General features: G+C 45.3%; 1 protein-coding gene and 1 long non-coding RNA gene across 7 annotated transcripts in view; one reads left to right on the top strand and one right to left on the bottom strand.

Moving 5' to 3' along the window:
- The window catches only part of kdm6al (lysine (K)-specific demethylase 6A, like), a gene marked incomplete at its 5' end in the record, with an annotated part of 71,395 nt that overhangs the window by 48,489 nt on the left and 5,265 nt on the right, over positions 1-17,641 (bottom strand). For all 3 annotated transcript variants that reach the window (XM_084129760.1, XM_084129761.1, XM_084129762.1), the window contains one exon: positions 16-124. In XM_084129760.1, the coding sequence (XP_083985886.1) occupies positions 16-124 (109 nt within the window). The remainder of the gene's footprint in view (positions 1-15; positions 125-17,641) is intronic.
- On the top strand, positions 5,015-16,675 carry LOC311092812. Of its 4 annotated transcripts, none has more exons than XR_014608312.1 (3): positions 5,015-9,611; positions 13,902-14,063; positions 14,201-16,675. It is a non-coding gene; the product is annotated as an uncharacterized lncRNA (long non-coding RNA). The 4 variants fall into 4 exon arrangements; XR_014608313.1 differs by having other exon boundaries at positions 13,902-14,785; positions 14,929-16,675; XR_014608314.1 differs by having other exon boundaries at positions 13,902-14,971; positions 15,262-16,675.

Raw genomic sequence — 17,641 nt, 5'->3', positions numbered from 1 at the left:
GCGCGGGTCCTCCACCTTTCGGGTACTCCTCGAGTAACAGGCTGAAGTGTCCCAGCTGGCAGAAGAGCTCGGGCTCCACCTTCCCCTCCGCCTTCAGGATCAGGGACTCGTAGCAGCGCACCGCCTGCGGGAACAACACACTACAGCTTACACACTCACTCACACACACACACTACAGCTTACACACTCACACACACTACAGTTTACACACTCACACACACTACAGCTTACACACTCACTCACACACACACACTACAGCTTACACACTCACACACACTACAGCTTACACACTCACACACACACTACAGCTTACACACTCACACACACACACACTCACACACACACACACACACAACACCTTCCCCTCCGCCTTCAGGATCAGGGACTCGTAGCAGCGCACCGCCTGCGGGAACAACACACTACAGCTTACACACTCACTCACACACACACACTACAGCTTACACACTCACACACACTACAGTTTACACACTCACACACACTACAGCTTACACACTCACACACACACACACTCACACACACACACACACACACACACACACACACACACACACACTACACCTTCCCCTCCGCCTTCAGGATCAGGGACTCGTAGCAGCGCACCGCCTGCGGGAACAACACACTACAGCTTACACACTCACTCACACACACACACTACAGCTTACACACTCACACACACTACAGTTTACACACTCACACACACTACAGCTTACACACTCACACACACACACACTCACACACACACACACACACACACACACTACACCTTCCCCTCCGCCTTCAGGATCAGGGACTCGTAGCAGCGCACCGCCTGCGGGAACAACACACTACAGCTTACACACTCACACACACACACACACACACACACTACACCTTACACACTCACTCACACACACACACTACAGCTTACACACTCACTCACACACATTACACCTTACACACTCACTCACACACATTACACCTTACACACTCACTCACACACATTACACCTTACACACTCACTCACACACATTACACCTTACACACTCACTCACACACATTACACCTTACACACTCACTCACACACATTACACCTTACACCAGGGAACGACAACTGGCGGCCCGCGGGCCAAAACTGTCCCGCCAGCAATATTTTCTGGCCCGCCGGATTATTTTGGAAGTCCTAAATGCTGCACAAAACTCTTCCACCACTTGAGAAAAGCCGTAGTCGCACCGCGATTTCACCGCCGCATACTGTGTGAAACGCATAGGGAATCATGCGGCGCGGGATTACATTTTAAAGTATAACTGTGCGTTCACACCGGACGCGAATAGCGCGTCAAATTCGCGCCTGCCGCGTCGAGTTATACGCTTGACCACTTTGTGTGCATTCGCGCGTCAAAAGACGGTAGCGGTCAGAACTCTGGTGTTGGACGGCGCGGGCGGTCTGACTGACAATAGCCCACTCCCGACATCTTTTGACAGCGTATCCGCACTTCATTCTGACCGCCTGTACACCGAGCTCTGAGGAGCTGTTTGGTACTGAAACCATTGTCAGTCAACAACATTCTTTTTTTGCAAGGATGTTTGAAATTGTTTGGCAGAAAATAGCCTACTTCATTTGTCAGTTAAAATTAAAATTTGTCTAATCCAGTAATTAATTTTTTTCTATTTTTGATCTGAGCACAATCAGAAAATCAGAAAACCCGTCGTTATTCGTTTTTTCATTTTAGTTCAGGAAATAAATAATGGAAAAACAAGTCGTTTTTCATCTTTTTATTTTTGGTTTTAATTTGAAAAAACGATTGAACGAATGATCCACGGACGTGACGGACCCATCATATTCCGCGATTATAGGCCTATATAAGAGTATTTCATTTGTATCCATAGGCCTACTCTGTGTAGCCGCCATCTACTGGCTAAAAAAAATATTGGCCCGCGGCCAAAGTTACTTGACGACCCCTGCCTTACACACTCACACACACTACAGCTTACACACTCACACACACTACAGCTTACACACTCACACACACTACAGCTTACACACACTACAGCTTACACACTCACACACACTACAGCTTACACACACTACAGCTTACACACACTACAGCTTACACACTCACACACACACTACAGCTTACACACTCACACACACACTACAGCTTACACACACTACAGCTTACACACACTACAGCTTACACACTCACACACACACTACAGCTTACACACTCACACACACTACAGCTTACACACTCACACACACTACAGCTTACACACACTACAGCTTACACACTCACACACACTACAGATAGAAATGTTACAGCCACTGTAATTTCTTGAACACCAACATGTGCGCATAAACATGCAAACTCAGAGCGAGAGTTTAAACTTTTTTGAAATCGCAATGAACAACAATTTGCATATTTAGAAACACTTCTGTATTCTCCTGCGCTGGCGTAGATCTATGAGTGACGTTACTAATCCTGTGAAATGGCGGACACTGCGTTCCCAGATGAACGTTACACACACACCACACACACACACACACACCCCACACACACACACACACCCACACACTCACAAACACACACACAGAGATAGAGTTTGAGAAACACATATAAATGATGACAGTGCAACTATGAAACACAAACTGCGTCCAACTTGCGTTCCCAAATGCACGTTACACACACACACACACACACACAGACACACGTGCGTTCCCAAATGCATGTTACTGGAACCCTAAACACACACCTCATGCAGAGACCGAGTGTGTGTTACGTTACTCCCCGCCCGTTACGTTACTCTCCGCCCGTTACTCCCCGCCCGTTACGTTACTCTCCGCCCGTTACGTTACTCTCCGCCCGTTACTCCCCGCCCGTTACGTTACTCCCGCCCGTTACTCTCCGCCCGTTACTCCCCGCCCGTTACGTTACTCCCGCCCGTTACGTTACTCTCCGCCCGTTACGTTACTCCCGCCCGTTGCGTTACTCTCCGCCCGTTGCGTTACTCTCCGCCCGTTACTCCCCGCCCGTTACGTTACTCCCGCCCGTTACGTTACTCTCCGCCCGTTACGTTACTCTCCGCCCGTTACTCCTCGCCCGTTACTCCTCGCCCGTTACGTTACTCCCCGCCCGTTACGTTACTCTCCGCCCGTTACGTTACTCTCCGCCCGTTACTCCTCGCCCGTTACGTTACTCCCCGCCCGTTACGTTACTCTCCGCCCGTTACGTTACTCTCCGCCCGTTACGTTACTCTCCGCCCGTTACTCCTCGCCCGTTACGTTACTCCCCGCCCGTTACGTTACTCTCCGCCCGTTACGTTACTCTCCGCCCGTTACTCCTCGCCCGTTACGTTACTCCCCGCCCGTTGCGTTACTCCCCGCCCGTTGCGTTACTCCCCGCCCGTTGCGTTACTCCCCGCCCGTTGCGTTACTCCCCGCCCGTTGCGTTACTCCCCGCCCGTTGCGTTACTCCCCGCCCGTTGCGTTACTCCCCGCCCGTTGCGTTACTCCCCGCCCGTTACGTTACTCCCCGCCCGTTCCGTTACTCCCCGCCCGTTCCGTTACTCACCCCCCGTTACTCTCCGCCCGTTACTCTCCGCCCGTTACTCTCCGCCCGTTACTCTCCGCCCGTTACTCTCCGCCCGTTACTCTCCGCCCGTTACTCTCCGCCCGTTACTCTCCGCCCGTTACTCCCCGCCCGTTACTCTCCGCCCGTTACTCTCCGCCCGTTACTCCACACAGGTGAAGTGCGATCGAGGTCGAGACTGGACAGAAGGACTCGTGACCTCGACTGACACTCAGAGGCGATCTGGCCCCTTAAACATGACATCATGAGGGACACCACACACACACACAAAACACACACACACACACACACACACACCAGAAGACACCAGAGCACGAGCAACACACACACACCTGAAGACACACACAATACCCACACACACACACACCAGAAGACACCAGAGCACGAGCAACACACACATCTGAAGACACCAGAGCAACACAACACAACACACACACACCTGAAGACACACACAAAACACACACACCAGAAGACACCAGAGTACGAGCAACACACACACACACACACACACACAACACACACATCTGAAGACACCAGAGCACGAGCTACACACACAACACTCATCTGAAGACACCAGAGCACGAGCAACACACATCTGAAGACAACAGAACACAACACAACAACACACAGACACACACACATCTGAAGACACACACAACACACACACACACCAGAAGACACCAGAGCACGAGCAACACACACATCTGAAGACACCAGAGCAACACAACACAACACACACACACACCTGAAGACACACACAAAACACACACACCAGAAGACACCAGAGCACGAGCAACACACACACACACACACACACACACACACATCTGAAGACACCAGAGCACGAGCAACACACACATCTGAAGACACAAACACACACATCTGAAGACACCAGAGCACGAGCAACACAACACAACACAACACACACATCTGAAGACACCGGAGCACGAGCAACACAACACACACATCTGAAGACACACACAACACACACATCTGAAGACACAGGAGCACGAGCAACACAACACAACACAACACAACACAACTGAAGACACACAACACACACATCTGAAGACACCAGAGCACAAGCAACACAACACAACACATCTGAAGACACACACAAAACACACATCTGAAGACACCAGAGCAAGAGCAACACAACACACACATCTGAAGACACCAAAGCAAGAGCAACACAACACATCTGAAGTAGGGTTGGGTATCGTTTGAATTTGAACGATTCCGATTCCGATTCCGATTCCTTGTTTCGATTCCGGTTCCTAACGATTCTCGATTCCGATTCTTTTAAGAGGCAGGGTCAAAAAAGTTTAGATCAATTTTAATTCTATGAACTTTTTACTTTTTATGAACTTTACTATGAATTTCTTACAGGGCTGTTTTCAACTACAATATAAATATCAAATCTATTTTAAACAATTTTTTTTTAGGACATTTTAAATGAGCTAGCTAACCAACGGTCTTTCTGAAGGAAATAGTCTGACCTTCTCCATCAATTGAAATATAAAAAAATTTGCATCACAATAAGTTTATTGTGATTGTCACTAACATTTTAGTAACTAAACTGAATTTTATTAGGTTTAGTGACATGTTACAATGTTTACATGGTACAATTTCTAGTAAGCTACTCTTTTTTTTTTAATTATTTCAATTCAATTCAATTATTGTGATTTGATTTAATATTGACTCATTTGGATAAATATTATTTACTCAAGATAGGCCTTAATTTTTCTCAAGAAAAAACTCTAATGCTGTAAACATACAGAGAGCCCTATGCAGCTGGCAGTATTATTTAAGGTTAAAAATAACTCAATTGAAATATGATGCGTTTTTTTTATTATAATAACAACTTTATTTAATGATATAAGTAAAAATATAAAAAATGTAATATAGTAGCCTACACATATTTAGCAAAATACTCTCTAGCTCTTTTCTTGCCAACTGCGTGCTATAGCCTATATTATGTTCATTAAATGACTTTCCTGAGGTAAATATGACATAATTGTTCTCCAGCTATGTTATTGACCTCTTCACGCTGATAAAAAACACTGATTGATCGATATTATGTATGAGGAATATACATTTCGGTAAGTTGTACTGTATCTTTCAACAGTGTTCGTGTTTTTTTACTATTAGCTAGAGATGATCGGTTAGTCTGTCGGTCTCCGTGTCCTCTGCGCTTCGCGATTTTGTGCATGGGAAAATGAATGTGTGGCGTGAGAGCTTGTTTAAAGTGTCGCGTGTGTCTCACGGTGAATGCGTGAGAGTTGGCAGCTCTGCATGTGCATGTGTTTTCATGATTTTTTTTTTTTACGTAAGCCGGCATCGCGCGCAGTTTTCAAACGGACGAGCAGAGGACGAGAGAATATGGTTGCAACTCGCAAGATACCGAACAATAAGAAAACATCATATAAGTACGTTTTTAAGGTTTAACGTCAGGGTTGTTTGCTCTGAATACATGAGACGCTGTGTGAGTTAATAAGGCAACTCACACAGCGTCTCATAAAATGTATCGGTTCGCAGTTTAGCATAACAATCCAATCCTAGTAATACACGCATTTACCATGCCGTGTTACAGTTTACAAATGTTTAACTAATGTGGGGGAAGTAGGCTACAGCTGTCAGTGTTCAGCGAGTTAACATTTGGCAGTTTGAAATCGATTAGGTAGTTACTTCATTTCAGACTAGGGCTAGAAATTATCAAATTGGTTACTTAGACAGCGGCTGCTTCTTCCGGTCGGCGGAATCGAAACTAGGAATCGAAATTTAAACTTTTGAACGATTCCGGGAAAATCGCAAAGCTAGTCCCGGTTCCAGTCGATACTCGATACCCAAGCCTAATCTGAAGACACCAGAGCAACACAACACACACATCTCAAGACACCAGAGCACAAGCAACACAACACACATCTGAAGACACACACAACACACACATCTGAAGACACCAGAGCAACACAACACACACATCTGAAGACACCAGAGCAACACAACACACACATCACACACATCTGAAGACACCAGAGCAACACAACGCACACATCTGAAGACACCAGGGCAACAGAACTCACACATCTGAAGACACCAGAGCAACACAAGACACACATCTGAAGACACCAGGGCAACACAACACACACATCTGAAGACACCAGAGCAACACAACAAAACAACACACACATCTGAAGACACACACAACAACAAAACACACACACATCTGAAGACACCAGAGCAACACAACGCACACATCTGAAGACACCAGGGCAACACAACACACACATCTGAAGACACCAGAGCAACACAACACACACATCTGAAGACACCAGGGCAACACAACTCACACATCTGAAGACACCAGAGCAACACAACAAAACAACACACACATCTGAAGACACACACAACAACAAAACACACACACATCTGAAGACACACACAACACAACACAACACACACATCTGAAGACACCAGAGCAACACAACACACACATCTGAAGACACCAGAGCAACAAAACACACACATCTGAAGACACCAGGGCAACACAACTCACACATCTGAAGACACCAGAGCAACACAACAAAACAACACACACATCTGAAGACACACACAACAACAAAACACACACACATCTGAAGACACACACAACACAACACACACATCTGAAGACACCAGAGCAACACAACACACACATCTGAAGACACCAGAGCAACAAAACACACACATCTGAAAACACCAGAGCAACACAACAAAACAACACACACATCTGAAGACACACACAACACAACACACACATCTGAAGACACCGGAGCACGAGCAACACAACACACACATCTGAAGACAACAAAGCAACACAACACACACATCTGAAGACACCAGAGCACGAACAACACAACACAACACTATACATCACACTATACATCACACTATACACCACACTATACACCACACCACAGTGTCAGTCTCTCCCAGTGAAGGCCTCTTTCTCTCTGTACTGATAAAATGTTATTAAAATGATTCGGGTTCACACTGATACACGGAAGCGACAAAAGAGTCCGTATTCTGCAGCCAGACGAGTCATTCATGAGGTCAATTTGTGAAGAAAGACACACACACACATATATATATATATTCATACGCGCATATCTATAGACTAAACACTTGATACGCATGTGCGCCGTCAGCGTTCTCACAGGTTCACGTTTTTGAAGTTTACACAGAGATGATCACGCTTTTAAAACATGTTCAGCGCTTGCACCAGATCCTGTTTCAGAGTGTGTGTTCTCGAGCTCCAGAGTGTGTGTGTTCTCGAGCTCCAGAGTGTGTGTCCTCGAGCTCCAGAGTGTGTGTCCTCGAGCTCCAGAGTGTGTGTCCTCGAGCTCCAGTGTGTGTCCTCGAGCTCCAGAGTGTGTGTTCTCGAGCTCCAGAGTGTGTGTGTTCTCGAGCTCCAGAGTGTGTGTGTTCTCGAGCTCCAGAGTGTGTGTTCTGTGTTCTTGAGCTCCAGAGTGTGTCCTCGAGCTCCAGAGTGTGTGTCTTCGAGCTCCAGAGTGTGTGTCTTCGAGCTCCAGAGTGTGTGTCTTCGAGCTCCAGAGTGTGTGTCCTCGAGCTCCAGAGTGTGTTCTCGAGCTCCAGAGTGTGTGTCCTCGAGCTCCAGAGTGTGTGTCCTCGAGCTCCAGAGTGTGTGTGTCCTCGAGCTCCAGAGTGTGTGTCCTCGAGCTCCAGAGTGTGTGTGTCCTCGAGCTCCAGAGTGTGTCCTCGAGCTCCAGAGTGTGTGTCTTCGAGCTCCAGAGTGTGTGTCCTCGAGCTCCAGAGTGTGTGTGTCCTCGAGCTCCAGAGTGTGTGTGTCCTCGAGCTCCAGAGTGTGTGTGTCCTCGAGCTCCAGAGTGTGTGTGTCCTCGAGCTCCAGAGTGTGTGTTCTCGAGCTCCAGAGTGTGTGTCTTCGAGCTCCAGAGTGTGTGTCCTCGAGCTCCAGAGTGTGTGTCCTCGAGCTCCAGAGTGTGTGTCCTCGAGCTCCAGAGTGTGTATTCTCGAGCTCCAGAGTGTGTGTGTTCGAGCTCCAGAGTGTGTGTCCTCGAGCTCCAGAGTGTGTATTCTCGAGCTCCAGAGTGTGTGTCCTCGAGCTCCAGAGTGTGTATTCTCGAGCTCCAGAGTGTGTGTGTTCGAGCTCCAGAGTGTGTGTCCTCGAGCTCCAGAGTGTGTGTTCTCGAGCTCAAACACTGTTGTGTGAATGAACGGCCAGAACACATTAAAGTTTCTGTTTCCTGTGAGAGCGGTGTGTGTTAGCGGCCGCTAAGTTAATAACTCATGATGTTTACAACGGAAGTGAATCAATCAAAACGAACTTTATCTAGACAATAACTTTATTCTAGATCTGCTGTAAAGCCTGATCTCTGTTACTGTAATCTCCTGTTCTCACTGTAAAGCTGCTGAGAGACTCTGTATTAGAGCGCTGTATAAGTGAAGGAGACTCGACTTCAACAAATATACATATCAAACAATGGAGTATCATGGGAATCAGGAGCAATGCCAACATATAGATCATGAAGAACATGCTGAAGAGACTCGAGAGATGATGTCATGAGCTCAGAGCTGATGTCTGTCACTTCAGTGAGCAACAGTGTGTCACACACACACACACACACACACACACACACCTGACAAACACAAACTAACCAGTCAATTATTAAATAATCATTCAGCACATCTCAACAATCATAGGGAATTAAAAACAGAAGCAGTCTGAGCATGAACGTGTGTGTGTGTGTGTGTGTGTGTGTGTGTAACGTCACTCTTTTACTCATCTCAGAGAGAAACATCTCAAACACACCAGACAACACGAGCAGCCGTCATGAGCCGAGATCACACACTTCAGACCCACAGCTGTCTCTGATCTCACACACACACGCGCTTCTCTCGCTCCGTCTGTGCTTCAGCGCCACCTGCAGTTCAGGAGGAATCCTTCATGATCACAGAGAACATGAGCAGAGCTTTCACATGCCGTGATTCACTCATTTGACTGGAGTCTTCAAGGCTTTACTCTACTCTCTAACACACACACACACACACACACACACACACACACACTGAGCTCTTCAAGGCTTTACTCTACTCTCTAACACACACACACACACACACACACACACACTGAGCTCTTCAAGGCTTTACTCTACTCTCTAACACACACACACACACACACACACACTGAGCTCTTCAAGGCTTTACTCTACTCTCTAACACACACACACACACACACACACTGAGCTCTTCAAGGCTTTACTCTACTCTCTAACACACACACACACTGAGCTCTTCAAGGCTTTACTCTACTCTCTAACACACACACACACACACACTGAGCTCTTCAAGGCTTTACTCTACTCTCTAACACACACACACACACACACACACTGAGCTCTTCAAGGCTTTACTCTACTCTCTAACACACACACACACACACACACACACTGAGCTCTTCAAGGCTTTACTCTACTCTCTAACACACACACACACACACTGAGCTCTTCAAGGCTTTACTCTACTCTCTAACACACACACACACACACTGAGCTCTTCAAGGCTTTACTCTACTCTCTAACACACACACACACACACACACACACTGAGCTCTTCAAGGCTTTACTCTACTCTCTAACACACACACACACACACACACACACTGAGCTCTTCAAGGCTTTACTCTACTCTCTAACACACACACACACACACACACACACACACACACACACACTGAGCTCTTCAAGGCTTTACTCTACTCTCTAACACACACACACACACACTGAGCTCTTCAAGGCTTTACTCTACTCTCTAACACACACACACACACACACACACTGAGCTCTTCAAGGCTTTACTCTACTCTCTAACACACACACACACACACTGAGCTCTTCAAGGCTTTACTCTACTCTCTAACACACACACACACACACACACACACTGAGCTCTTCAAGGCTTTACTCTACTCTCTAACACACACACACACACACACACACTGAGCTCTTCAAGGCTTTACTCTACTCTCTAACACACACACACACACACTGAGCTCTTCAAGGCTTTACTCTACTCTCTAACACACACACACACACACTGAGCTCTTCAAGGCTTTACTCTACTCTCTAACACACACACACACACACACACACTGAGCTCTTCAAGGCTTTACTCTACTCTCTAACACACACACACACACACTGAGCTCTTCAAGGCTTTACTCTACTCTCTAACACACACACACACACACACACACACACACACACACTGAGCTCTTCAAGGCTTTACTCTACTCTCTAACACACACACACACACACACACACACACTGAGCTCTTCAAGGCTTTACTCTACTCTCTAACACACACACACACACACTGAGCTCTTCAAGGCTTTACTCTACTCTCTAGCACACACACACACACACACACACTGAGCTCTTCAAGGCTTTACTCTACTCTCTAACACACACACACACACACACACACTGAGCTCTTCAAGGCTTTACTCTACTCTCTAACACACACACACACACAGTGAGCTCTTCAAGGCTTTACTCTACTCTCTAACACACACACACACACACTGAGCTCTTCAAGGCTTTACTCTACTCTCTAACACACACACACACACACTGAGCTCTTCAAGGCTTTACTCTACTCTCTAACACACACACACACACACACACACACACACTGAGCTCTTCAAGGCTTTACTCTACTCTCTAACACACACACACACACACACACACACACACACACACACACACACACACACACACACACACACACAGACACTGAGCTCTTCAAGGCTTTACTCTACTCTCTAACACACACACACACACACACACACTGAGCTCTTCAAGGCTTTACTCTACTCTCTAACACACACACACACACACTGAGCTCTTCAAGGCTTTACTCTACTCTCTAACACACACACACACACACACACACACACTGAGCTCTTCAAGGCTTTACTCTACTCTCTAACACACACACACACACACTGAGCTCTTCAAGGCTTTACTCTACTCTCTAACACACACACACACACACACACACACTGAGCTCTTCAAGGCTTTACTCTACTCTCTAACACACACACACACACACACACACTGAGCTCTTCAAGGCTTTACTCTACTCTCTAACACACACACACACACACTGAGCTCTTCAAGGCTTTACTCTACTCTCTAACACACACACACACACACACACACACACTGAGCTCTTCAAGGCTTTACTCTACTCTCTAAGGCCACATCCACACGAAGCCAGAGCTTTCCCTATCCGATGTTTTTTTTTCCTCGTTCAAAAAAAAAAATCCGTAAACACGGTGTAGTCTCAAGAAATATCTGCGTACACACGAAACCACTGAAACCGACTCAAAACGATGTACTATACATGCCAGTCCAGTATGTGGCGCTTTAATTCTGCCACAGAGATGGCAAAAAACGCGGAGAAGCAGCACGCACATAAGGCATAAATCTTTCTTATAGCCTACTTTCAATGGCATAAACCCTATGGATAAACCGTGCGCACTGTATACAATAATATTAGGCACAGTAGCTGCTTCTTTTCTTTTATAGGTCTTTTTTTTACCTATAACTTATATTGAAAATATTGAACAATATGAACGGACGCAATATGACATATAGCGGACGCATAAAGCTTGCACAAAGAACCGGCAAAAGTAATCAAATATGAATGTGTCAAAAATAGCAAGGAGATATTTTAATTGTTTATTAATAAACTAGTGTTTTCTGTGTGGCTGCAAAGATGAAGTTGACGATGCTGACTCGCCACCTTCGCAGTATTATGACCGTGACATTTAGAGAAATGCACACTTGATACGGATTAGCCTACATAGCTATATGTTTCTTAACTTTCTTTTCATTTTGAATTTTTGTTCTATGTTGTTTAAAAGTTATTTCAAGCTTTCTAAATAGGCCTATATATATATATATATATATATATATATATATATATATATATATATATATATATATATATATATATATATATATATATTTCTGAGTTTCGGTTCATTTATACAGCAAGTCCAGTTCACGAGCAATGCAAGACATATGGCGCCGGCACGTCCATGTCTTGATTGTCTGCTATTTGCTATTAAATCCAGGCAATTCGTTGATGAAACATGGATTAAAATTAAGATACAATTTATACAAAACGAAATTCACTTTAAAGAAAGGCTTTATACAAAACGAAACTTAATGGGGTCAAAATTAGGCCTATGTCTCCCGATATATCTTATGATTACTCGTTCACTTTTCAACATTGATGAAATTAAAAAATAACATTATTTAAGCATAAATATGAAACTAAATACATTTTCTTTAATGGCTACAAATAGGCCTACAGACAAATTTAATGTCGGAGTGGAATGTTTTGCTGGTTAGTGCGTTTTTTGAATAATTCCCAACGATCGTCTTAATCAGACAACAGACCAGCACCATATAATGAAGAAAATAGAAATAAATAAGTAAAATGAGAATAGCTATATGTAAATAAATAAAAGAATAAAATAGGCTCAGTAGGCTATAGCTTCTTCTGCAGCATTATAGTATATTTTTATACAAGAATATCGTCGGCAGTTGTTGCTGTTACGTGCGGTGTCTGACTAGTCGACACGTGGGGTGATGACATCATCGTTTCACAAAATGTACGGATTGGCCGTACACACGAAAACGCAAGGGCGGCGTTTTCAGATTTATCCACCTTGGGACCCGGTTTCAAAAAATAGCGGTTTCAGTCTCCGAAAACGCCGGATCCGTGTGGACGAAACGCCAATACGATAAAAAATTTATACGTATACAGCGAAACGCGTCTCCGTGTGGACGGGCCCTAACACACACACACTGAGCTCTTCAAGGCTTTACTCTACTCTCTAACACACACACACACACACTGAGCTCTTCAAGGCTTTACTCTACTCTCTAACACACACACACACACACACACACTGAGCTCTTCAAGGCTTTACTCTACTCTCTAACACACACACACACACACTGAGCTCTTCAAGGCTTTACTCTACTCTCTAACACACACACACACACACTGAGCTCTTCAAGGCTTTACTCTACTCTCTAACACACACACACACACACACACACTGAGCTCTTCAAGGCTTTACTCTACTCTCTAACACACACACACACACACTGAGCTCTTCAAGGCTTTACTCTACTCTCTAACACACACACACACACACTGAGCTCTTCAAGGCTTTACTCTACTCTCTAACACACACACACACACACACACACTGAGCTCTTCAAGGCTTTACTCTACTCTCTAACACACACACACACACACACACTGAGCTCTTCAAGGCTTTACTCTACTCTCTAACACACACACACACACACACACTGAGCTCTTCAAGGCTTTACTCTACTCTCTAACACACACACACACACTGAGCTCTTCAAGGCTTTACTCTACTCTCTAACACACACACACACACACACTGAGCTCTTCAAGGCTTTACTCTACTCTCTAACACACACACACTGAGCTCTTCAAGGCTTTACTCTACTCTCTAACACACACACACTGAGCTCTTCAAGGCTTTACTCTACTCTCTAACACACACACACACTGAGCTCTTCAAGGCTTTACTCTACTCTCTAACACACACACACTGAGCTCTTCAAGGCTTTACTCTACTCTCTAACACACACACACTGAGCTCTTCAAGGCTTTACTCTACTCTCTAACACACACACACACACTGAGCTCTTCAAGGCTTTACTCTACTCTCCAACACACACACACTGAGCTCTTCAAGGCTTTACTCTACTCTCTAACACACACACACACACACACTGAGCTCTTCAAGGCTTTACTCTACTCTCCAACACACACACACTGAGCTCTTCAAGGCTTTACTCTACTCTCTAACACACACACACACACACACTGAGCTCTTCAAGGCTTTACTCTACTCTCTAACACACACACACTGAGCTCTTCAAGGCTTTACTCTACTCTCTAACACACACACACTGAGCTCTTCAAGGCTTTACTCTACTCTCTAACACACACACACACACTGAGCTCTTCAAGGCTTTACTCTACTCTCTAACACACACACACTGAGCTCTTCAAGGCTTTACTCTACTCTCTAACACACACACACTGAGCTCTTCAAGGCTTTACTCTACTCTCTAACACACACACACACACACTGAGCTCTTCAAGGCTTTACTCTACTCTAACACACACACACACACACTGAGCTCTTCAAGGCTTTACTCTACTCTAACACACACACACACACACTGAGCTCTTCAAGGCTTTACTCTACTCTCTAACACACACACACTGAGCTCTTCAAGGCTTTACTCTACTCTCTAACACACACACACACACACACTGAGCTCTTCAAGGCTTTACTCTACTCTCCAACACACACACACTGAGCTCTTCAAGGCTTTACTCTACTCTCTAACACACACACACACACACACTGAGCTCTTCAAGGCTTTACTCTACTCTCCAACACACACACACTGAGCTCTTCAAGGCTTTACTCTACTCTCTAACACACACACACACACACACTGAGCTCTTCAAGGCTTTACTCTACTCTCTAACACACACACACACACACACTGAGCTCTTCAAGGCTTTACTCTACTCTCTAACACACACACACACACACACACTGAGCTCTTCAAGGCTTTACTCTACTCTCTAACACACACACACACACACTGAGCTCTTCAAGGCTTTACTCTACTCTCTAACACACACACACACACACACACACTGAGCTCTTCAAGGCTTTACTCTACTCTCTAACCCGAGACACAGAAGTGCAGCATCTCTATTCTAGCAGAACTCCTAACACAACACCGTCCACACGCAAGCCTCCTCAAACATGAGCCGCAGAAGAGATCCGAACAAGACGTGTGTGTGTGAGACTCGATCTGTAGACATTTAACATCGATAAACTGGTTTCCTGATTATCCATCGACTTCCCGGAGACAATAGAAGACAATAGAGCCAACTTAATCTGGAACTGCATTACAGGGTCAATTCAGATCAAGAGACGCAACAAGTGTGTTAAAATAAGAAACAGCCTGTATCTGCGTCACACACACACACACACATTCATGTGCGCACACACACACACACACACACACACCTGTGATTAGGTGTGCGCCAAAATATTGATATGGCGATATCTCGCGATATTTTCTCGATGCGCTCTTGCCAAGTATCGATCTTAAAAGCCGTTAGGGCGGGCGTACACGGTGGGAGTTCGGGCACTCGGGAGGTCGTGAGATCAGTTTAACTGATAATCAAAGCAGCTGGTACACGGCACGACTGCATGAATTTTATCCCGAGCCGGCAGCAACGTGGGCTTTCGCGCTAAACCGTCATGTTGCGAATGGGAGAGAGAGAGAGAGAGAAAAGTGTGTGTGTGTGTGTGCCACTGAGGTATAGCCCCATCAACATGGTTGTGTATGATTTGGCAATAGGGGACAGCTGGTGAAAAAACATGTTTAAAAATTATCGGGAGGTCGGGAGGTGCTCGTAATTCCTCTCACACGCTGCGAGCCGCGACCCTGCGAGCATCACCGATTCCACTCGATTTCTCCCGAGTGAAAAAAAACATCTGCGAGGAAAACAAAAATAGTGTCTGTGACTGTTTTGTTGCAACTGATAAGACACAAGTTGTTTTTGTTATTGTGTTTCATCCAAAAACGAAATGGACATTCATTTTCCTAATAAAAAAAAAATCTTTTTTTTTCTTAAAACATGATATATTGTGAGTTATTACTGATAATATATCGATTATCGCAGTATCGCCATATCGTGATATTATCGGTATCGTGAACAATGTATCGCGTATCGTATCGTGAAGTACCCAGTGATTCCCAGCCCTACCTGTGATCTACAGCTCTAACACCAGTCAAACACTATCCACACACACACACACACACACACCTGTGATCTACAGCTCTAACACCAGTCAAACACTATCCACACACACACACACACACACCTGTGATCTACAGCTCTAACACCAGTCAAACACTATCCACACACACACACACACACACACCTGTGATCTACAGCTCTAACACCAGTCAAACACTATCCACACACACACACACACACCTGTGATCTACAGCTCTAACACCAGTCAAACACTATCCACACACACACACACCTGTGATCTACAGCTCTAACACCAGTCAAACACTATCCACACACACACACACACACACCTGTGATATACAGCTCTAACACCAGTCAAACACTATCCACACACACACACACACACCTGTGATCTACAGCTCTAACACCAGTCAAACACTATCCACACACACACCTGTGATCTACAGCTCTAACACCAGTCAAACACTATCCACACACACACACACACACACACACACACCTGTGATCTACAGCTCTAACACCAGTCAAACACTATCCACACACACACACACACACACACCTGTGATCTACAGCTCTAACACCAGTCAAACACTATCCACACACACACACACACACACACCTGTGATCTACAGCTCTAACACCAGTCAAACACTATCCACACACACACACACACACCTGTGATATACAGCTCTAACACCAGTCAAACACTATCCACACACACACACACACACACACCTGTGATCTACAGCTCTAACACCAGTCAAACACTATCCACACACACACACACACACCTGTGATATACAGCTCTAACACCAGTCAAACACTATCCACACACACACACACACACACACCTGTGATCTACAGCTCTAACACCAGTCAAACACTATCCACACACACACACACACACCTGTGATATACAGCTCTAACACCAGTCAAACACTATCCACACACACACACACACACCTGTGATATACAGCTCTAACACCAGTCAAACACTATCCACACACACACACACACACACCTGTGATCTACAGCTCTAACACCAGTCAAACACTATCCACACACACACACACACACCTGTGATATACAGCTCTAAC

Source organism: Abramis brama (genome assembly GCF_963993115.1).
Source record: "Abramis brama genome assembly, chromosome: 11".
Classification (NCBI taxonomy): Eukaryota; Metazoa; Chordata; class Actinopteri; order Cypriniformes; family Leuciscidae; genus Abramis; species Abramis brama.
The sequence above is the reverse complement of the archived record's forward strand: the minus strand, read 5'-3'. Positions and strand labels throughout refer to the sequence as shown.